The sequence below is a fragment of the Rattus norvegicus genome, chromosome 5, assembly GCF_021556685.1.
Source record: "Rattus norvegicus strain SHRSP/BbbUtx chromosome 5, alternate assembly SHRSP_T2T, whole genome shotgun sequence".
Lineage (NCBI taxonomy): Eukaryota > Metazoa > Chordata > Mammalia > Rodentia > Muridae > Rattus > Rattus norvegicus.
In genome coordinates, this window is record NC_141538.1 from 38,684,808 (window position 1) to 38,708,946 (window position 24,139).

At 39.7% G+C, this 24,139-nt stretch overlaps 1 protein-coding gene across 11 annotated transcripts; it reads left to right on the top strand.

The window, feature by feature from the left end:
* The first annotated feature begins 300 nt into the window (after nucleotides 1-300).
* Ttpa (alpha tocopherol transfer protein) lies at nucleotides 301-22,966 on the top strand. 11 transcript variants are annotated; one of them, XM_087660454.1, is made up of 9 exons: nucleotides 1,174-1,201; nucleotides 1,484-1,609; nucleotides 2,991-3,026; nucleotides 3,693-3,729; nucleotides 4,739-4,847; nucleotides 8,055-8,208; nucleotides 14,764-14,957; nucleotides 18,042-18,152; nucleotides 20,654-22,966. In XM_087660454.1, the coding sequence occupies exons 3-9, from the start codon at nucleotides 3,014-3,016 to the stop codon at nucleotides 20,825-20,827; spliced, it is 792 nt and encodes a 263-aa protein (XP_087516580.1). In that variant the 5' UTR covers nucleotides 1,174-1,201; nucleotides 1,484-1,609; nucleotides 2,991-3,013; the 3' UTR covers nucleotides 20,828-22,966.
* Nucleotides 22,967-24,139: the final 1,173 nt, after the last annotated feature.

The following is a 24,139-nucleotide window of genomic DNA, read 5'->3' on the forward strand; positions in this document are numbered from 1 at the left end:
ATGGCCTTGTTGGGCACCAATGGGAGGAGAAGCTCTTGGTTCTGCCAAGGCTGGATCCCCCCATTGTAGGGGAATGTCAGGGCGGGAAGGGGTGGGTGCTTGCGAGGGGTGGGGTGGGGGCGCCCTCATAGTAGAAGGGGTAGCGGGGATGGGATAGAGGGTTTATAGACGTATAGGGAAGAGGAAGGTGGTAACATTCGAAAAGTAAAAAAAAAAAAAAAAGGTGGAAAGGAAACCAATAGGGATGAGCTTCTAGGCAAGGGCGGCCCAGGCCCTGGAGAGGTGAGGCTGGAGAGTTGTGGGGGTAGAGGGTAGGGTAGAGCACACCTGCCATACCCTGGAATGAGGAGGAGGAGGGACAGAGGGATGCTGGCACAACTTCGGGGACAGGTCCACTTTGATATGTTAAAAGGGACCTTAGACATTTATCCCAGAATTTGAGACTTTTAACAATTTTCTGACTAGATTCTGGTTATGTAATACTGTTCCTTCTCCCTCCTCAACATAGAAGTCAAAGCTCACAGCCCCTTAGCCCCAAGCGTCCCAGGCCAGCTCTCTTAGTGATTCCGAAATTCACATATCACAGCGGATTCTCTATCAGCTTTGCCTTGTTTCCTGTTGTTTGCAGATTGTTCTCCTACACCATGTAGATTTATCTCTGTTGCTTTTCCCTCCAGACCACGCAAAAATGAAAACGTCTCCAAGGTAGGAGTTTTGTTTTGAAAATACCCACCAATAATCAGAACATGGTCTCTACCCAGGAACCACTCCGTCAGACATTCTTGCTCTGAGTTCCTTTAAGGCTGGTTTCACTCGCGAAATCAGCGTGAACATGCACACTTGAACTGCCACCTAGACAGAACGGAGTCCGTAAAACTAATTCCTCTTCTGTCTAGGTGGCAGTTCAAGTGTAGGGTAATTTTAATGGATGGGAATGAAGGGGAAAATACCTCCATGTGTTCAGATTTCTGGGTCATCTCTGCCTACTCTTCTTCACCTGACATCCTTCAGATTCTATCACTTAAGGGTCTTGACTGAGAGACTGTGAAGCCTAAACACAAGCATCATTAGTGTTTAAAACGTGCCCTCCCCTACCCGCTCTCCTTGTATATATGACTCTAGTAGAGCCAGATGCCAAGATCTGGAAAGTATTTTCCTGGAGAGAAGCAAGGAGGGGGGAGGAGCAGCGAGACTGCGGAAGGTGGCTTCCTCGAATTGCATTTTGGAAACTAGTTAGAATATTAGAGCTGGCCTGAGCTCAGCCTTAAGGAAGGGATCGGGTTGGGGTGCGGTAGGGTGTTCCTGAGTGTCTGACACCCAGACTAATTAAAGAGCCCTTTAAAGCCTCTTTACCTTGTTTCCTGATTCCAAAACGGAACAGAGGGGGAAGGGCAACGAGGAAAGGGAAAGAAAAGTTCTCTGGCAGCCTGATTAGAAACATTCCAAGTAACTGTGACTTCACCTTCTTTGGGTTCAACACTAGAGGCTTTCCTTCACTGGGTCTGGCTGCGGCTACCCTGATGAGCAGCGGAGGGCACCATGTGCGTTCCTTTAAGAGGACTCCTTGGCGGTTGTACCAGCGGGACACCGGAGATCCGGGCGGCACCGGGTGAGTGTGCGCGGGGCGGCGGCCACGGCGGGGGGCGGAGGATGGCTCTGGGCCCACATTTTTCCCCCTGCCGCCGGGACAGCGCGGCGGGCATGGCAGAGATGCGGCCGGGGCCAGTGGTTGGAAAACAGCTCAACGAGCAGCCCGACCACTCGCCCCTGGTCCAGCCGGGCCTGGCCGAACTGAGGCGCCGGGCGCAGGAGGAGGGCGTCCCAGAGACCCCGCAGCCGCTCACAGACGCTTTCTTGTTGCGATTCCTGCGTGCCCGGGATTTCGACCTGGACCTGGCCTGGCGCGTAAGTGTGAACCCGGGCGGGCAGACCGCGGCGGGGCTGGGATCCACGCGTACCGAGCGTGGCAGTGTGGCTGCAAGCGCGCCTAGACCCGGGATTCCGCCCGTCGATGCTCTGGTTCCCGCTGCCGTGGAGGACCTCCCCAGGACTACTAGAGTCCCCGCGATTAACAAAGTGGAGACCTCCTGGGGTGCTCAACTGTGTTACACACCTGAGGAGACAACTCCAGGAGTGGACAGAGGAGGGGACAAAATGGACATCTGAAGGCATCTTGAAAAAGATTATGTTAATAGAGCTAAATGACAGCACAGTCAGTTTGGTTCCTTTGAAATCCAGGGCAGGACTGGCGATTCTTTTGTGTTTCAGGTCTTCACACCACACTGAGAAAGAGCCATGGAGCCAGAGAGATGCGACCTTGACTTTGTCCCTCTTGGGGTCAGCACTGTTATCTGTCCACTAACTGTGAGGACATGACAGTAGTTTCGAAAATTGCACATTAACCTGGAATGTTAGCACAAGGTGTGCCAAGCGCTCTGGTTGGCATGGGATAACTAGTCAGTGGTCAGCGAAGGACTAATCTAGACCTTTCTGCAAGGGAAAATACTTAGGCTGTGGAATTCCAACATGCTCTTCTTTCATGCAACTAATTTTATTGGATAATCACCGAGTATGGCAAAAACAACAAACAATATAAAACAGTAAAAAGTTCAAAGGTATTTCCTAAAAGAAAAATTCCCAACACAAACTTTAGTTAGACCGTGAGTACCCAGAAGAGTGGTATCATCTACTACTTTAAGCATGTGCTTTTTGCTCATGCAAACAGGCGTTTGTGTTTTTTATTTTTTATTTGGCTTTTCTCAACTGCTTGTTGCACAGAATGTTGATGGAATTGCTATCAAACCATGACATAAATAATACACGAAGGGTATCTAACCAGTTCCGTGTTTGTGGCTTTAGCGATTGTTTCCAGGTGCTATTAGGCTCCCTCCATCCCTACATTCAGCAATGGGGACCCGGTGCTGCCATGCTCACCGTTCATCTCTTCATTTAGTGTTTCTCTCTATTTTTCTCTTTTTTTATATCCGCAGTCTTCTGCCTCACAGTATAAAATATGCCACCAGCAGGTGGGTATATGAGTTTGTCTTCATGTTTAATCTCTACACACAGATCAGAACATATCCTTATGTATCCTTATTGAGTAAATTCACCAGTTGCAGACGGAAGGTGCCCGCATTTTTACTGTTGAGGAATGAACAACCTTTGCAGGGAGTTTTCACTCTGATGAATTGCACACTGCATAATGATGTTTCTTCCTCTCTGTTATTATGTGCACTGCGTTATCAAATAAGATTTGTGCCTGCTACATGAAGATAGTTTTGTATTTTTATTATATATATTAATTTAGTTATAAGTGAGATTAATCATTTTTAGATATCTAAAACTAATTTTCCAGTTTTCTTTTTTGTGTTTGCCACTTTTTTTTTCTTCAAAAAAAATTACCTATTTACATCGAAGAACTTAGGTCTTTGTCTATATTATAGCTTATTAATATTTAAACCATTTCCTTTCTGAAAGAATCAGAATATTTACATTTATTAAACATATTCACTATTCTTGATGCTTGGTTTCATTTGTGTTTTGGTTTCTGATGATAGCACTGTCTCAGAAGGAGGCTAGCAGGTTAACGGTGTGTTTGCCAAGACTAACTCTTGTCATATGTACCACAGCCATGAGACTGGTGAAGTGAGCTTTTTCCATGCGTTCACTGTTTCTTATTTCTCTTTCTGTAGAGACTCATGATGTTGGACAAATGCTGCAACTCCTGAGGTGATTTGCCTTTAATAGCACCAGCATTTTCCTTTTGTGGAACTGAACCCAAGTTTTGCAGGATAAACAAACACTCACTATACTACTGAATCACCCTCCTATCCTCTGTGTTGGGGTACTGTAAAATTCTCTCTCTCTCTCTCTCTCTCTTTCTCTCTCCCCCCCCCTTCCTTTTTTATTCTGAGCTGGAGATTGAACCCAGAGCAAGGTAGACCAGTACTCTATGCCCAAGCTATATCCCAGCACCTTTAGAAATGCTTCTATACAAAATTTTCTTTAGAAGTGGGTTGGTTGTCTTTTTAAATGTTGATTTCAATTTGTTGATATTTTGATGTAAAGAAATACATAACAGTGCAGCATCACTTCTTGCTTTATATGTCCTGGGTATGAAGTATCTGAACACTGTAATCAATGTGTGCACTAGTGTGCACTTTCCAGATACCGGATATGAAAATGCAGTCTGTGAGGTTTACATGAGTCCTTAAAACTCCATAGAAATGCTTAATGATAAAATGTATGAGTCGTTGGTCTCAGCTGCTTGTAAAAAGTCACAAGTAAGCAGATGAAGATGCAGAAACTGTGGTCACCTCGAGAATGTGTGCATTTCCTGTTTTCTTTCTTTTGCTGAATGGTTTTCACTGCACAGACTCTTGATGGATGGCCTAGTAGGACTGTGTCCATTGGACAGAACCCAAGTTTTTGTTTGTGACCTCTCTGACTTGTCTGCCAACTGGAAAGGAAAGGGGAAAGGGCAAAACTGTGCAACTTTCTTTTTATTTTCTTCTGCTGTGGTACTTAGTACAAACTCTCATGCTTATGGAATATAAACTCTAAAGTTTTGTAGGAGAAAACTATGACAAGTCTCCCAGTTATAAAGGAAGTTCTCATTATTCTGGTTTTGAGCATATGATACATTAATATTTTCTAGTCTTAATACCCAAATGTTTATTAATGACAGGCACTTTGTTGAACTGTTTGTTCTTTTCTTTTTTTCTTCTTCTTCTTCAAGGGAATTGAGATGTAGAGTCCTCATTACTCACATAGCTGTTAAGCTGGAGTATAGGGCTTTGAAGCTTAGGAGAGCCTGTGCTTCTGGAAGACTCTACTGTCTCCTTCAGGTCAGAACACTAAGCATGAAAAATAGCCACCATATGCTCAACAAGCAAACTGTCTAGTTCCTTACATTTCTGTATTCAGCTGTGATGGTTTACATATGGTTTGTTCCCTCAAGACTTATATTGAAGTTCATTTTATACAGTGAAGTATTAACGGGCAGAACTGAAAAGCCAGGTGGTGGCACACACATTTAATCCCAACACTGGGGAGGCAGAGGCAGGCAGATCTCTGTGAGTTCAAGGCCAGCCTGGTATACAGAACGAGTTCCAGGATAGTCAGGTCTACAAATTAAAATCTTGTTTCAAACTACCTCACCGTCACCAGAAAGAGGACAGAAATGTAACCTAACTATTGTGTGCAGTGAGCTTTCTGGGGAGAATTAGTCAGCATGGGGCATTCATAATGGAATACTGATAGTTTTTATAAGAGAAGAAGACACACACACACACACACACACACACACACACACACACACACACACACACGCCATATAATGCCTGGTGTTTTCTGAAGATTCTTCCATCAAGAGGGCCAATAGCTTATTCTACTAGACTTTGGGCTAGATAGACTTCATCTCTTTATAATTCATGTCATTTATGTTATTAAACAATTAGCAACAAAATAATACAGCACATATACAGTGTTTCAGTACTTTATCATTATGATTTCTATCAGTACTTCAAAGCTTTGAAATTCTATGACCCATTCTTGATGATTACTATCAAACTGTAGCCTTTTTTTGTGTGTAATTTTTCATAGCATGTGTGAATTTCAATGTTCACACTGCTTAGTGGATAAACATATTTCCTCATGGCTTTGTTATCTATCAATGAGATAACAGCAGTTGCCTCTCGGGGTCATTGTTAGGCAGAACTGAGATGGTCCTATTGTACTGTATAAAAGTGGCACAAATAGGGTCTGTTGTGGTGGTAGTCTAAAAGCGCATCAGCAAATGTAAAAAGGACCAACTCTAAATATTACATTTTAAGTAGAAATTTCCAATGTTTGGCTGAAATAGGCAGCCATCAGTAACAAATATTCATTTGGAGCCAGTTTTGTTGTTATTGTTCTGAACTTGGAGTTTGGCTTGAGATTGCTTAGGAGCAATTTACTTTTATCACTAACATTTACGTCAGTTGGATTTGTAAATTTGTTTATCAGCGTAGAATATATGAACAAAGATTTGGATTTTGAACTTTTGGGAGATGTAAATGCCAAGATGCATGACAACAATTGTTGATATCTCCAAAAGTGATTCTTTTCGAGTGTGGGCACAGCCCATGGATTCATGCATTGATCCTTTCTTTCCCTCAACATGTTTCTATCTTCCGAGAGCCTGCAATCTGCAGAGACATGTTGACCGTGCTTCTTTCTTTACCTCAATGATCCTCTATACTGCAATATACTTTTAACATTCCAAGGACAATAAAACCAATGTTCTATATAGTCACCACGAATCACCTCTCCACATTTACACTGAATCAGGATTTAAAGGCATGCTTTTATCTGAAGAAACTGTCAAATGTTATTGACACTGATTCCGATGACATCTAAGACAGGAGGAAGAAGGGAAATTCACAGTATGGGACAGAATGAATGTATCAGAATTACAATGAGCCTCTTGTTCTTGCTGCCTTTGAAATGTCTATTTAGGTCACCAATTATTTTTTGCTGGCAAATTGACTGACTTTCTTCCTTTTTAGTTTGCTGCTCTTGCAAGTCTTTCTTTTAAGCTTAGGAGACTTTATTCGATGCAGAGATGAGAGAGACCAAACGAAAGAAAGATGACAACATGAGAATAGCCAGAAGGGGGAGAGTCAGAGAAGGGAGGACTACAGGGGCTGTGTCCTAGAGGACTCCATGGTGACTCGTTTCTCACAGTCCAACTGGCTCTTCTCCTAACCAGTCCTAGCCAGGGACTTCCTCCACAGTGCAGCATTCATTCTCTGCACAAGCTATTTGTAGGTTCTCCTCTGGATTATTAATGTTTTGTGGCTACAGTTACCATGTTTATCATAATGGATTTCAAATATGAGGTTGCTTTGATGAACCTTCATCATAGTAAGACCCTAACTCCATGAAGAATGAACTTCACAGGCACTATCTTTCTAAAGTTTCCACAAAATGCTTACTGTATCCTTGCCTTTCACCTAACTGCGGTTCAGTGTGGCTAATAGCAAGTACAATGTCAATTTAGAAAAAAAAGATACAAGAAAAAAATCAGAAAGAAAATTAAATGATAGTAGCTTTTTGTTCACTGTCCTGTTCTGGTAGACCTTCTGTGGAGCTGGATTTCCTCTAAATCATATTTTGCCAAGATCTATTGTTTATTTACATGATTTCTTTGCTTCTAATTCATTTGATTGACTTACTTAGAAAGTACTAGGAGTTATATTCCTACCGCTAAGTAGGAAATATCCCTTAAGCTTTTTGATCTACAACACAACTCTACATTTGCCTGTGCTCTCTGACTTAGCTGAAGTTCAGCAAAAGATAGCATGAGGAGGCAATTCCTCATGGAATCCTGTGGGAACTTGACAGAAGTTAGACTAGGATGGTCTCTGAATCTCACGGTCTTCTCTCATATAGTCTGTTACCGTCCAGTAATCTTACATATGTCTGGATCCCAGAAGGCAGCAGGCCTTTTAAGTCTAGTGTAGTGTCATTCCCACAGCTACACTGTTTTTCAAAGTAAGGTGTAAGGCCAGCTCACATCGAAAGCCAATTCCACTTCTTTCTGGAGGACATATATCAGAAGGTCTGGACTTGTTTGCAACTATTTTAAGAGACTATAATGGATGGCAATTAAAAATGATGGAGCTGCTCTTCCTCCTCTCTTACTCTTTGTTCTTCTCTGTTCTTGCCCCCTTCCCCATGCCCTTCTGCCCCACATGCCCATAGCCAGCCTTTCCTCTCCTCTTCTCTACTCTACTCTACTCTACTCTACTCTACTCTACTCTTCCTCTCTCATTAAATCTCTCCACATGGAAAAAAAATGATGGAGCTTTGAATTCAAGACCAACTCTTATCTCAAGTCAGATAAGAATCTCAACTCGTTAATGAAAGGAACTGGCTTTTACAACTAAAAAGCCCTTCCAGACTCTGACAAGAGAGATGACAAGGTTCATGTACAACCTCAAGTCTTTAACTGTTTTACAAAGTGCTAACCATGTACACCATTTATGGAGATGTTTAATTTTATTTTTCAGTTAATGAAAAACTATTACAAATGGCGAGCAGAATGTCCAGAACTAAGTGCAGATCTACACCCTAGAAGTATCCTTGGACTTCTGAAGGCTGGCTACCATGGAGTTCTGAGGTCCAGGGATCCGACTGGCAGTAGAGTTCTCATTTACCGAATTTGTGAGTTGTTTACAGTGGGTCTTCTTGCACTCGTTCTGTCTTCATGTCTGCATTCATTATTAAGTGTTCTAGTGTTTCTTTTGGTCAATGTCTTATCTGATCACGCTGCTATAGCACAGTACCTTAGACTGGTTGCATAAAAATTGAAATTCAGTTCTTAGTGCTGGAAACTGTGAAGTCCAACATCGAAGCACCAATGATTTTGTTCTGATGAGAACGTGTGCTTTGGTTCACAGAGATCTTCTCACTCTGACCTCATATAGTATAAGCAGTATAGTATCCCTTGGGGCCTCTTAAAATGGCACTAATCCCACTAAATGAGGATTGTACCCTTATAACCTAATAACTTTCCCAAATCTACTTCCTAGAGCCATGAATTACACTATTAAGATGGCTCAACATGTACAAGTACTTGCTAAAATTACTGATGGTCTGAGTTCAAACTTTGGAACCCATAATAAAAGGGTTCCACAACTCCCAGAAATTATCCTCTGATTTCTACATGTGCACCATGGCATGTACTCTGTATGTATGCATGTTGGGCATGGGTGCATACAGAGTAAGACCATAAACTTGTAGGTAAAATTCTAGCATGTGAATTTGGAAAACATTCAGATCCACGGCTGGTGAGCCATACTGTCTGCTACATGTTTAGTTCTGTGTGGTTAAACTTCCAGGTGACAGGGCAGACAATAGACATTTCCTGGTCTTCTGTTATAACATGGGCCACAGTCACTAACATGGTGACTGTGTTTCTCTCTTTCTTTCTTTCTTTCTTTCTTTCTTTCTTTCTTTCTTTCTTTCTTTCTTTCTTTCTTTCTTTCTTTCTTTCCTCCTTTCTTTCTTTCTTTCTTTTTTTCTTTCTCTCTTTCTTTCTTCTTCTTCTTCCTCCTCTTCCTTCCTCTTCCTCCTCCTCTTCCTCCTCCTCTTCCTCCTTCTCCTTCTTCCTCTTCCTCCTCCTCCTCCTTATTCTCCTCCTTCTCTTTCCTCCTCCCTCCTCCTTTTTCCTCCTTCTTCCTCTTCCTCTTCTTCTACCACTTTCTTTTTCTTTGGAAGGGGTGCCACAGGGGTGGGAGGTGACCAAGGAGGACTTGGAGGTGAATGTGAACAGAGTGCATGATATGAAATTCCCAAATAATCAGTAAAAATGTTGCATTGGCAAAAAAGAAACATCAATAACATAATCAACCCAACCAAAAAATAAAGCTTTCCAGGTGAAAGAAGAGAATCTCATTTTCCCAGCACTGTCTCAGTCCAATTGAATCACACAGCTAATCATTATTTCAGGAACAGAATTTCTTCAAATTATATTTACCATTATCTGCTGTCTCTGTCTCTCTCAATGGAGTCTCAAAATACAGCTCTTAAGGATTTCTAACTTCCAGCTCAAGTGGCTTCGAACTTCTGGGCTCACAGACTCCACCTGCCTCAGCTCCTGATCAGTGCAATCATAAACACGTGCCACCATGCACAGCTAATTTCTCCTTTAAACATTTAAAACGTTTGTTTATTAATGTTCACTACTTACCTCTGTATAAGCCCTCTCTCTGCCTTTACCTCTACTGCTATGTGTTTTTCTAAGAAGATACCGTTTTTAAGTTTTGAAAGTATCAGATGAGTATGTATGACTGCAGTCTGTGTTTCTTGCCCCTTGATTCTATATCAAATAAAAAAGAACTAATCATGAAGCCCTCATCCACAGAGCACTCAGGGTGGATTTCTCTCCTGCTGCTCCACCCATGTCAAAGGAAGCTCCTTAGGGATGGGCTGGCCAGAATACATATTTAAATTAGCAAGGAAACCAATGTGTTATAAAAACTTGGGGTTACCAGTTGAATTCAAATTTCAGATAATCCATAAATAAGTTTTTAGTATCATTGGGACATTCTTATGCTAAACCTTGCAGCCAATTTATCTGGAATTCACCTTTAAGTGGTGCTTATATTTTACATGACAACCATGTTTAAGTTCCAAGAGCATAAAATTGAAACCTACAGGTCTTTAATTTTATCTCTTTCTGCTCATCTCCCTCAGCTTTTTTACGTGTCTGGGCTTTGGAGTACCTGGCTGGGTAGTTAGTGCTTGTTTTGTGTTTTTAGTATAGAAGCTAAGACAAAGTAAATGAAAATGACATTTTTATAGTGAGAAAGCCAATGAAACAACACTTTCATAGTAATAAAGCCAATGTGGTTTTTTCAATCACAAATACCTTAGCAGCAAACTAACTGGTCCACTGTATAATCTGGGCTTCTGGGAATATAGTTATCTAAATATTTGTTATTTAGGAGTTCAGCTAGTAAAAAGCTGCTATGTAAGCATTTAGACCCAAGCTCAGATCCCCAGAACTCATGTAAAAAGCTAGGGCATGCTTCAGAGCTTGTCTGTAATCCTAATGAGAGGGAATGTAGATCCCCAGGGCTGGCTGGCCCACCAGTCTAGCTAAGACAGTGAGCTCCAGGCTCAAAAAACAAGGAATAGATGATAAAGACACCTATCATTGATCTCTGACTTCCATGTAGAGCCAAGTGTACATGTCATACAGAGAGAGAGAGAGAGAGAGAGAGAGAGAGAAATGGGTTCTTTAACTCAAAAATATTTAACGTCAAAGATATGTAGGGTTTAAGGAAGGTCAGAACAGAAAGGTAGGTTGCAAGTCTCCTGTGGGCTATGTTATTCTAGAATGAAAAGAATAAAATAAAAAGACAGAGTGAACTTTTAATGACTTAGCTGCATCTATGATAGACTGTTTCCACAGAAGGCCACTGCAGCCATCTCCACTCTGTACCATGTCTGTACAGTAAAAGCAGTGAGGAAATACACAGCCCTTTCCTCTATGTGTACTTTTATCAACCCTATGACAGAGGATGTAACATGAGGCCTTTGAGACCAACTACTATACTACAGCAGCAAATCAAATTTTAACAATGAAGGTTTGGTATTAATCATACTTGAGTTATTATGAATTGAAGCTATAGAGTATGTTGATTTTATTGAAATGTTACACATGTGTATATATATATAAATAAAACATTATATAATATATATACACATATGTAACAGCATATATATATATATCTGTAACACAGAGTTGCTGTGAGAATTACATTTCGTTTTATATAGTACATTCACATAATATAACAAGAATATTATCTAGCACACAATAAATAATAAATTCTAGGTAGATGTTAGGGAAGATATGAAAATTCTAATTTCTCATGTCTTTATCAGGCTTGCTTAGTCAGACAGTACCGTGCACTAGAACGTTCTGTGATGATCTTGTTCTACAGTAGCCACTAGTCCACACAGAACTATTGAGAGTTTGATCTGAGGTATTGTGATGAGAAACTGAACTTGTAATTTATACTCACAGAAAATGAATAGAGGGCCAAACAGGTCAGACCAGTGAGTTGGCTCACTAATTACTCAGAAACTATTTTATGATGTGGAAATTTCTTTTTGTTGAGCTCATATTTCATCATTGTAGCCTTCAGCTGGAGTAGTGTCACATTTTTACACTGGACTCATAATTCTAATATTTTTACCAAGAATCTGGGTTGCTAAAGCAAAGGGAAATCCCACCAGGACTCCCTATAAGCCCCACAGTCATCTTTTCCCTTTCTAGATCTTTATCTTTCTCCTCAAGACTGGATAATAGCAACATTTAGAACTGTTAAGTTTCAGCCACGGAAAAATTCCTCCTCAGTCCCACTGCTGCCTCCACCTGGCAACTTCTAGTCCCTCCTTTTCTGTTCTCAACCAGACTTCTGTGTTCTCACAGCTCTCCCATCATTTATCTCAAGATTCTCATCTGTGTCCCGGGTCTGATTTCACTCCAGCTCTACTGAAAGAACCTTAGGCAACGGTGGCGAGCAACTCTCTTTGCAGCAAATCTGAGAAACAAGCCAAGATCTGTTTGGCTGGTTTCAGTAGTGAGCCAGCCTGTCTATCTTAGGAACTCCACTGTTCTGTGTCTTTGTTGCCATGCCCTCCAGGAATTTTTTCTTCAACCAAACTGTGGGAAGACTTCTTCACAGTTTTTCTAGAGCTTTTTTTTTCCCCACAGAAATTACCTGTTTTCATCAGACTTTAACTTCTAGAATCGGACAGGACACTGGCCTCAGCCTTCATTTCATATTTATCTTGTTTGTAAAAATCTTTAAAAAAAAGTGCATGAGCAAGGGGAGATGTGTACATGGGGGAAGATGTCCACAGACGCCAGAGGCAGTATGGGCTCCCTAGAGCTGAGCTACTGAGGGTTTGAGCTGCTTGGGAGCAACATGGGTGCTGGGAATGAAATTCAGTTCCTCTGCAAGAACAGAGCAGTCTTAACTGCTGCACCACATCTCTAGGCCATCAGCTTCATGGATGTATCATTATATCTCTCCCATAACAGAGGAAAGAAGATCTATTCCAGACAGTCCCTATGAGGGTGCCACATGAACATGGATAGCTATCAGAGCTGTGTCTTTACCATGCTTTATTCTTTGCAGATTCAGATCAACACAACTGGATCCATGTTCTACCTGCGTCCAGTTGGCAGTCACTTGGTCACTACTGTGGAATGTGTATAAATCATCTTTATACCCCTAAAGATTATCTCAATAAATAAAACCTCCCAGTTACTCGGAGGCCTAAGGAAGGATCATTGATTTTCTGAGCTTCTATAACTTCTTAGTTATTAACCATTGTTCTGCTTTTATTCTTTCCTTCTCCCTTCCTCCTTCCTTCCCTTTTCCCCTCCTCCCTTCTTTTGACAGGAGCTCAGAGAACACAAGCTGACTTTGAACTCACAGTATAGCTGAAGACGACCTTGAACTTCTCATTCTCAGCTTTTACCTTCCAAGTGCTTCTACCATGCTGGTTCTTCGTATTGAGTTCATGTGGTCAGGGTTGGTAGCGAGAGCCTTTATCCACTGAATCATCTCTCTGTTGCTATCTATTCTTTTTTTTAAGATTTATTTATTTTATGTATGTGATACACTGTTGCTCTCTTCCAGCACACTAGAAGAAGCATCAGATCTCATTACAGATGGTTGTGAGCCACCATGTGGTTGCTGGGAATTGAACTCAGAACCTTTGGAAGAGCAGTCAATGCTCTTAACCACTGAGCCATCCCTCCAGCCCATGTTGCTATCTATTCTTAAAAAGAGCCTCCAGCCTCCTCTTATTACATCTGTTGAAATTATTGCTTCTTTCTAATTCAGTTTTCTCTCTTAACTGTTTCCTTTATTCTTCTTGTTTGTCTATGGAGTTTGGTTTCTGTATTCTTTGTGTGTGTGTGTGTATGACAATTTTTAATAAATGTGGATTATTTTTAAAGACTACTTTCTTGCCTGTCCATTATCATTTCTGTCTGCCATGGCCTGTCTTTATGAATGGTGGGGGAAAGTCAGGCTGTGTGGACAAGATTATCAATATCTCCTCTCACCATAGGAACTCTGTTTTCTCTGGGCATGTACAGCTGCATTCCCAAGACCAGCTTCCTGCTCAAGCCTGTAGGGACATGACTGCTCTGTACTGCTGGTTCCGGAGATTGGCCTGTGACCAGCTTGTCTACATGCTCCATAGGTCTTTCCTTTGGAAACCTCTTTGGTTGCTGTGTTAGTCATCTGCCTATTATTGTGACAGGGTTCCTGAGGAAATCAATACAAAAGGAGGAATGATTAGTTCCACAGGTCTGAGTCCATCACTGGTTGACTTTATTACTGTAGGCTTGTGTTGATGCAATGGACCATAACAGGAAGAGCGGGGTGGAGGAATGCTTGCAAGATTATGGTGTTCAGAAGACAACAAGTAAGAACAATAGGAAAAGTATCCTCTTAAAGTACACACCCTAGGGGTTGGGGATTTAGCTCAGTGGTAGAGCGCTTACCTAGGAAGCGCAAGGGCCCTGGGTTCGGTCCCCAGCTCCGAAAAAAAAAAAAAAAAAGAACCAAAAAAAAAAAAAAAGTACACACCCTAATGACTTACAACCTAATGTCCTACAACCAGGCTCTACTTCCAAAGTTCTCAGTACCATACAGTCCACTAAGTTATGAATCCATAGATACCTTAAACCACTGAAGAGCTTAGAGCTCTCATGAGCTATTTCCCTCCAGAGAGCACCATTGCTGAATACTGATGCATGAGGAACCAAGCCTGCCCCACATGACCTTGAAGGTATAACGCAGGTCCAAACCACAAGTTACTAGTTAGCATGATACTCACTGCTGATTGCAACCAAGGCTCACACTTTTCTATTTCTGAACCGTAACACAATCAGTGGCATTAAACATTTCTATTTCTAGGCACAGCCTTCTCTTGAAGTGATGATGTGACTTCATTTATCAGTCAAATTTGATCTGCATTCATCCCTATCCCATACTCTTAAGAATCTTAAGGAGGGAGAAGAAATCTGTTGCTTACTTTATGATTCTTTGTTCATGATTTTATTTCTAAGCATCCTTTGGGCTTTAAAATAATCTGTTAGCTTAAAGAATATTTTTGATTCTTCACTCCAGGATATGAAGGTTTCTTCATCCTAAGATGTGATGTCTTTACATTTGTCTGTTGTAGCCTATTGGGACCCAAAAGTTTTTACAGCCTATGATGTATTTCGTGTAAGTCTGATCACATCAGAGCTCATTGTACAGGAGGTGGAAACTCAACGGAATGGAGTCAAGGCTATATTTGACCTGGAAGGCTGGCAGATTTCTCATGCTTTTCAAATTACCCCATCTGTAGCCAAGAAGATTGCTGCTGTAGTTACAGTGAGTATATATCTCAACTGTTAGGTTATAACTATATAATAGTGTCTGTGTTTGTACACTTTTAGAAACTTAAACATTAGAAACAATAAATACATATTTGAACAATGTTAACAGTAAATATAACTATATTAAAAATGTAACAAACTGCAAAAATAAGCATGTTCAAAATAAATAACTACAGAATTTATATATTTCAATAATAAAGTGATTTTATTTTATTTTTGTAAAGCCAGGCATGGTAGAACACATCAGTAATCCCAGGATTTGGCTGGTGCAAGCAGGGAGATCAGGAGGCCAGCCTGGGTACATGAGACCTAATAAATAGTACAGTAACAGTAACAAAAATGACTCAAAAATATTTATAATAATACAATAAATTGACATTCCTTTCTTCCGAAAATAAGCCTTTATGTATGTAACTTTGTTTTTGTGTGTATAGCTACACATATGTAAATGTATGTAAGGAAGTCAGAGGAGAACCTTGTGGGTCATTCCCCAGGTACCATTTACTCTATTTTGAGACTCAGTATCTCATTGGTCTTCACGGATTAAGCTATGCTGGCTGGCCAATGAACCCTAGGAGCCTGTCTTTACCACCCTAGTGCTAGGATTATAAGATGCTTAGCTCCCCCCACCATGAATTTGAGGATCAATCCCAAGTACTAGTGTTTGCATAGCAAGCCAATGACAAACTCAGTCATTTTTCTAGGTCCCAAAGTCTTTAAAAATAACCAGTATCTTTAATGTAGTAATTTTACTTCTGGGACCTAGATAAAAGATAATCATAAATATAGTAAGGACTTTGTGCATTGTAATAGTAATAGCTTACTATGTGCTAGCTACTTTCCTAAGTCTTTCAAATGTATTTGTATTTAATGGCTACCCTGGGTGATGGCATACAATGACTATTTCAAACAGCAGTGACTAAAGGATCCTAGTTCAGGTTGGCTGAAGGTAAAAGCTGTTCTACAGTCACCTCTCTTCCTAATACAGTGCTGTGACGTAACTTCTAATAGACGAAAATTAGATACAGCCTGCTTGCCCATAACAGGAAAGTGATCACTGAGATGATAGCGTGTCCATTTGATGGGCCACCTCAGCAACGTTAAAACTCACAATGCTCTCCACAAATCATTTTGCAATAATAGGACAGAACAGGATACAAGATGTTTACAGAGCGTGTTGGCAATCATGTTTAAATAAAAATTACAAAGTGAATCTGTAAAGAGAAATTAATAATCTCTAAATGACAAGATGGGAGATTCTCCCTAAAAGAGGAAGGAAAAGTCTTCATTAACAGTATTGATTGAACTTTTGGATAAGATAACTATTGATGAATTTATTTTTCTTTCAGGTCTTAACCTTTCAGGTAGTCCATAGGACTTTGATACTAAAGATATAAAGATATATTCCAATTTTAAAAGTTTAAAAAGTGTGTGCCTATTGTTCTATTCTTTCAATTGTTATATTATTTCAAATTTCATGGAATTTAATTTTTTCTCTACATTTTTTTTAAAAACCACTAAATCAAACTATCTCAAATTGCCATTGTCTACTTAGGAGTCACATTATGTGTGACTGGGGAGTGGATTTCTGCTGAAAGTGGGGGAATGGATCTTAAAATACTTGACCTAATCTAAGAAGAAGAAGAAGAAGAAGAAGGAGGAGGAGGAGGAGGAGGAGGAGGAGGAGGAGGAGGAGGAGGAGGAGGAGGAGGAGGAGGAGGAGGAGGAGAAGGAGGAGGAGAAGAAGAAGAAGAAGAAGAAGAGGAAGAGGAAGAGGAAGAGGAAGAGGAAGAGGAAGAAGAAGAAGAAGAAGAAGAAGAAGAAGAAGAAGAAGAAGAAGAAGAAGAAGAAGAAGAAGAAGAAGAAGAAGAAGAAGAAAAAGAAGAAAAAACTCAACCTTTTTCTAGATCTTTTCTGAGTGCACTGACATGGTATATAAACCAGGCTTTTGTGTTGATGGAATAAGTCACACTTAAGATTCTCCTGTGTATGAGCATGTACATACATGTGTGTTTACCCATCATGCATTGGAGGACAATGGTTAATGTGTGGTGTCTTTTCTGGTTCTCCATCATGGGTTTTGAAACAGGGCCTTGAACTCAACCTACAGCTCATCATTTCTGCTAGGCTGGTTAGAGTAGGGATCTGTCTGCCTGGGCTCCTCTGCTCCTCTGCTCCTCTGCACTGGGGATAGGCACAGCCATGATGGCTGTGTATAGGTGCTAGTGGTCTGAACTCAGCTCTCCATCTTGTGGGTCAAGTACTTTGCCCAAGGAACCATCTTTGAGACCCTTACCAAAAATTTATAATCTGTTCCTAGAAGAGACTTGTCTTTAGGAATGTAACTTCAGTATTCTTATTTTTTTAATTGGATATTTTTAAATCTACATTTCAAATGTTATCCCCTTCCCCCCACCCAACTGCCCACTCCTTCCCACCTCCCTGCTCTGACATTCCCCTACACTGGGGGTGGTGGGGTGCAGCCTTGGCAGGACCAAGAGCTTCTCTTCCCTTTGGTGCCCAACAAGGCCTTCCTCTGTTACATACGCCGCTGGAGCCATGGGTCTGTGTAGTCTGGGTAGTGGTTTAGTTCCTGGGAGCTCTGGTTGGTTGGTATTGTTGTTCTTATGGGGTTGCAAGCCTCTTCAAACCTTTCTCTAACTCCTCCAATGGGGACCCGTTCTCAGTTCAGTGGTTGGCTGTGAGCATCTTCCTCTGTATTTGTTATGCTCTGGTGGAGCCTCTCAGGAGACAGCTATATCAGGCTCCTGTCATACACACTTCTCGGCATCAGGAATATTGTGGTTTGGTGGTTATATGTATATGGGCTGGATCCCCAGGTGGGGCTGCTCTGAATGGCCGTTCCTTCTGACTCTGCTTCAAACTTTGTCTCCATATCTCCTCCTATGAATATTTTTGTTTCCCCTTCTCAGAAGACTGATTTATGTTGCATTATTACTTATATGGATGTATTACTAATACGAATAATTAATACATAGATTGTGTGGGTATCCTTGCATGCTCTATTTCTGGCAGAAAAATCATTATTAAGGTTTTTACTTTTCTTTCCTTTCAAAAGGATTCCTTTCCATTGAAAGTTCGTGGGATCCATTTGATAAATGAGCCGGTCATTTTCCATGCTGTCTTTTCCATGATTAAACCATTTCTGACTGAAAAGATTAAGGGTCGGGTGAGTAAAATATATTCAAGTGATTACATCTTACCTCTCTTCATTTACGGACATTTTTACTATTTTCCCATGTTCCTTGGCACTAAACCATTAGATCAACATTGCAAATACTACTCTTACAAATTAAAATTTCCTTTTGCTTTTTGAAAAATCTAGCATTATGGGCTGTGAGACTCTTGGGAAACAGACTCTTATGTATCTCTGGCGTGTACAATATATTCCCTCTAGAGGGCAGTACAGTAATAGTTATGACAAACTATGTCAGCATTTTCTGGAAATTCATAAGATAGTTATACCTGTATACCAACAAAGGCATATATACTGAAAATCATTAAAACCCATCAAGCATTCACCATGAGAGGAAAAACTGACAAATTCATACAGGACTGCAGGGTATGTTTCAAAGGAGAAATGCATTCCAATGCAGATCAGTGTTGATGGTATGCTACCTTTTCTGTGAAAAGGGGAGAATCCGAACTTACAATTATAGTTGTACAATAATGTATTTTTTCAGTATACACAGACCCATGCATGGGTGATTGACAAATGATCCAGCAATGATAAGTGAGGGTAGAGTTTGTAGCAAAGTCTGTGTTGTTTGTTTTTAATCTTGTTCTGATTTCTAACTTACATGGATGTATTACTTATACAAATAATTAATACACAAATTGTGTGGGTATATTTGCAAGCTCTATTTCTGGCAGAAAAATCATCCTAAGATAGGCAAAAATGAAACTTGCTTCAGCAAGACTTTAGTTAACCACGCTGGTTCAAACTTCAGGAGTTTGACCCCAATAAGTTTATCTTTTACATATTTAAACACAGTAAAACTTTGAGGGGGAAGTTTTCTCTTCTCAATTGTCAAAACAAAGCTTCAGGCATGGCTCCATTGAAACTTCTTTGCAAAGTACGTCTCTTTTGCAAAACATCCCTAATTTATAACCTTTTCCATAAAAATGGGTTCTGTTGAATGAGAAATGGTGCTAAGGATAATGGTCTAGAGAGAAAGGATTTGTAATAAGCATAATAACAAAAATAAGCGTCTTTTGCAAACTATGTGTGACTTTTTATAAGAATGAGTTATACTGACCAAGAAACAGGCTGAGCAGTCTGGAGGATTCAGGTTATAGGCTAGCTGCACCAGGGTACAAAACAACATCCATTCTAGCCTTCCCTCTGTACAGGTGTCAGTTCTGTTCACTAAAGAAAAAAAAAAAACCCAACATGTTTAACAGTTCTGGTTTCTCTAGTGCTCTCTGTAAGCTCGTGGACCTTGCATTCTTCCTTCTCCACTACTAGCTATGGGAAAGCTTGTTTTGTTTACTTTCTCTAGCAGGATCTACTTTTGATTTCTTTTTTTTTAAAGATTTATTCATTTATTATATATAAGTACACTGTAGCTGTCTTCAGACACACCAGAAGAGGGCATCAGATCCCATTACAGATGGTTGTGAGCCACCATGTGGTTGCTGGGAATTGAACTCAGGACCTCTGGAAGAGTAGTCAGGTGCTCTTAACCGCTGAGCCATCTCTCCCGCCCTACTTTTGATTTCTATAGCTTGCTTTATCCCTCCTTTACTGGCATTCTACAGTCACTGTTTGAAATTTAAAATGTATGAATATGTAGGGCTCACACTACCATAATTTCTCGATGGCGAAACCATTGACTATAACTATAGATGGTGCCAAAACCAAGGAGGAGTCGGGCCCAGGTTTTTCCTGGCCACATGATACCTGCTTCTCTCCTCCAACCCTTCTCTACCCATGCCATGTGACAATTCAAGCTAGATTAAAATAAATAAAAGGCTGGTTTACTGCTATGAGGAAGGAGAAAGAGGAGAAGGGAAAGAGAAAGAGAGAGAGAAGATGCAAGCAGAGGAAAGAAGGGAAAGAGACAAAAGTGTTTGAACTCTCTAGGAAAGAGCCTCTGGGGTAAGGGCAGCCCAGCCCGAGTTGGAAAGTTCAGGGTTTGGGGCTAGGTATGCCAGGTAGGGAGTGAGGGATGCTGGGAGAACCTGGAGGCCAGATCTGCTTTCATGTGTACAATATGCACCTCAGCCCCTTGTCCTGAAACCAAACACATAAATTACTCCTTATGAACCTAATTGTGGGTACAACCTATATGCTTTAATTTACTATGAATTAGTATCAGATAGTACATTTCTCATGCTTTTATAAATGCAAAAATGCAAATCCAAGGAAGCAATGAAATTATGATTCACAGCAGCATAATCTAAAAGTAAATAACATTCTTGAATTCTAGAGCAGAAGAATAAAGGGTGCAGTATTTATATTACCTGCTTGTCCCTGTGAATCCTATTTGATGAGGTTAGGTTTTTAATAGAAATGCGTCGGGGTTGGGGATTTAGCTCAGTGGTAGAGCGCTTGCCTAGGAAGTGCAAGGCCCTGGGTTCGGTCCCCAGCTCCGAAAAAAAGAACCAAAAAAAAAAAAAAAAAAGAAAAAAAGAAAAGAAATGCGTCTAGCATTGTGTCTATTTCAGATTCATCTGCATGGGAACAATTATAAATCAAGCCTACTTCAGCACTTCCCAGACATTCTTCCTCTGGAATATGGTGGTAACGAGTCCTCCATGGAGGATATTTGTCAGGAGTGGACAAATTTTATAATGAAGTCTGAAGATTATCTCAGCAGCATTTCTGAGACCATCCAATGAGAAGTTGTTTCCTGTGAATGACTTCATCTAAAATTCAAGGATGGGATTCTATCTGGTTACTAAACTCAAGACCAAACCTTCTAAACGAATTGATCCTTATCTGATCTTTAAACACGCAACATGGATATTTGGAGGATGTTTTAATTTCAACAATGCTCTGTTCCTTTTAAATTAATTAAATGTTAGGAAAGAAGATATTTCTGTTTTCCCTTGAAGAGCAAACATAGCTTCATCTAAAGTAGTTGTTCCAGTGTTTCTTTGTATGGTTCAGGAAATTTTATATTAAACAAAACTTTATGATCCCATTGTTTAATATTAGATTGATGGTTATCTACTGGAAAGAAATACTGTACGCATCAACTGATGGTGAAACAATATTAATGCTCAGCTGAGATTGGTATCAGCTCATAAATCAGGTTGCAGTCTGAATACAGATTAATTAGTTCATCTCAGGTAAATCCGACTTTAGCATATGCACAATAGAAGCCTTCAATGTCAGTCTACACACTATAATATTGCAATCAATGAAATCACTATGGTTGATAAAGGTGATTCAGAACTTAAGAAAAATTTCTGGGCACAGTAGATGGTTTCTCATACTGTCTTGTATTTTCAAATAAGTAAAGAATATAATTATGGCTTCTGTTTATAGACAGGGAAGTAGATGTATATGTTTTTTACATAGACTTGAAAATTTAAGAGAACTACATAAATGAAAGGAGGTGTTTACATTTTAAACCATCAGCAGTGATACCTAGTATTTTTCAGATTATTCATAAATAATTTGATTTTATTCTGATATAATTGACTATTACCTCAGAATATTCTGTTTAGTTTAAACAGTCGGCAGCTGGGATGTGCAGTCTCTACCATAGTGCAGTTCATTTCTAAGACTTTCATTCATTGAGAAAGGTGTGATCTGATCCTGTATTCAGCCCAGCCTTCAATTTGGCACATAGGTTTATACTTGATGTTTCTAATTAATTTTATTTTAAACTGGAACTAATACAAGGTAAAGAACTTAATGAATTTATGTTCAAATAGTTAGACTTCTACATTAATTTCATAAGAGTATCTTTGTACGAGGATATTTTTCATTGTACAAGGGTGTTTTTCTTTATAAGAAAATAAGTCTAATCAGATAAGCTGATACTCATGATTCTCTGTACATATACTTCTGACAAAACTGAAAGGTGCAGATAGATGTTCTTTAGAGAACTGTTTAATTTTGATTTAGCAACTAGACGTTAACTTTACTATTTAATTTTACTAAAAAAATCTTGCCTTTTTCTTAAAAAATAGTCTTCTTTACTAAATTATAAAATTAAAACTATATAAATAAGAATAATAGAAAATAAGTTAAGGAAATAAACAGTAGTAAAACACCTCTGGTTTATCAAACGTTTAATCATAGAAGGAAACCCTGATGTCACTTTCTTTACGTATGACTCTGTGAAGGAATGTAATGGTACATTACAATAGGAGCTAATGTTTTAAATGTGTACAGTAGTGAAATAATTAACAATAAACTGGAGTTCAAAATGCCAGTCAATGTAAGTACATTCTATGATGGGGCTTTGAAAGTGTTTATTCCATGAAGCAATTCTACAAAGAACATTGATGAGCAATATGGGTAAACTGTTTGGAAGGTGCTGGGCAAATAACTGGAATTGTCTAAGTGGCTTCACCGCACTGTACCAGAAACATATTCTGAAAGTCAGATCCATCAGTGCTCACTGTGCTGCCGAACTTCACAGTAATTTACTTTACTGTTGTGAAAAATAAACATCGCTCTTGTAAACTGTGGTGTTAACATTTTTTCTAAAATGTAAAGGAGGCATTCTTTTTACAAAAGAGAAATGCTTTATCTTTCAGAAAAAAAATGAAGCAAAAACATCTTATCCATTATCTGAATGTTGATTCCTTTGCTTATAAGTTTTAGGTGCAGGTGGCTTCTCCTATTGCTTCTCTTCCTTCGGTGTCTTTTTGCTAGATCAAGTGCAGATGCTGTACCACAAGCTCTAGTTCCTCTAGTTCCAGCTTTGAGAAATCTGATTTTGGAATTCATGTTCAATTTTACTTGGACAGTTAAACATTCCTAAGAATTAAAATCTATTAAAGAAACATAAATTATCTGGTTATGTAGCACACTGTGATTTTTTTACTTTTATTTTCATTTTTGTCTAGAGTTGTAAATTAGGTATGCATGGCTTAGCTTTATACAAGTAGCTTTGTGGCCCCTTTTTTTGTACATGCCCAAGTCAGGGGTTCTATTCACAACATTTCATAAAACAAAGTCAAGGATAGATAATCCAATTTTTAGAACAATTTTTCTAATAATCAGATCATGGTTTTATTTGTTAAACTCAATTTTACTTATATAAACAGCATTAAGATACCTTTGAAACATTATTATTACCACTAACTTATATTAAAATTATAAACCAAAAAACTAACTTGTAGAAAGAAATCAACAAGCCCATGAATGACACTGCACTTTCTGAAACACTCCACTCTGCATAGGCTACATATAACTTTTGTTAGATGGCAAAACTGGAGGAACTTGTGTCCAAAAGAGGAACCAGAAATGAAGCCAATACAATTAAGATTGACAGAGAACACTGATCAGCCAAGATATACATCTTCCTACTTCCACCCTATCTTTAACACTTGACTAACTGTTCTTAATTATTCAAGTCAATCAAGATCGTCTACCTTTTAATTATACCTTTATTTTACTTGTATGGTGTTTTACTTCCATGTACTTCTGTGTACCACACATGTGACTAGTACCTGAGGAGGTCAGAAGAGGGTGCCAGAGACCCTGGGACTGGAGTTACAGATGGCTGAAATTCACTATATGCTGGGAAGTAAATAGTCTCTAGAAAGTGCTCTTAACAACTGAGTATCTCTCCAGCCTCAAGTTTCTGTTTTTGGTAACACTGTGGATTAAATTCTGTGTTGTGGAAAACAGAAACATTATCTTAATCATTATTATATTACTGTGAAGAGACACCATGACCAAGTCAACTCTTATAAAGTAAAGCATTTAGTTGGGACTGGCTTACAGTTTCAGAAGAGAACCATTATCACCACAATGGGAAAGTACTGATGAAACAGCTAAGAGCTACATCCTGATTGGCAGAGAGAAAAAGATTGCCCTTGACTTGGGATTGAGCCCTCAAAGCCCATCCCCTGCAGCTCTCCTTGGCAAGCATCCTGTGCCCCTGGCATCTCCAACATCTTAGTGTCTACAACTCAATCCAGGCTAAATCATCACAGCTCCACAAACTGGTTTTCCCAAGCCTTCAT

What these genes read in the sequence shown, in the direction of transcription:
- Ttpa (XM_087660453.1), top strand. Translation starts at nt 1,540, where the DNA reads ATGTGCGTTCCTTTAAGAGGACTCCTTGGCGGTTGTACCAGCGGGACA. An exon ending in ACCTGGACCTGGCCTGGCGC is followed by an intron (nt 1,906 to 8,054) that starts GTAAGTGTGAAC and finishes TTTATTTTTCAG; the next exon opens with TTAATGAAAAACTATTACAA. An exon ending in CTGAAAAGATTAAGGGTCGG is followed by an intron (nt 18,153 to 20,653) that starts GTGAGTAAAATA and finishes TGTCTATTTCAG; the next exon opens with ATTCATCTGCATGGGAACAA.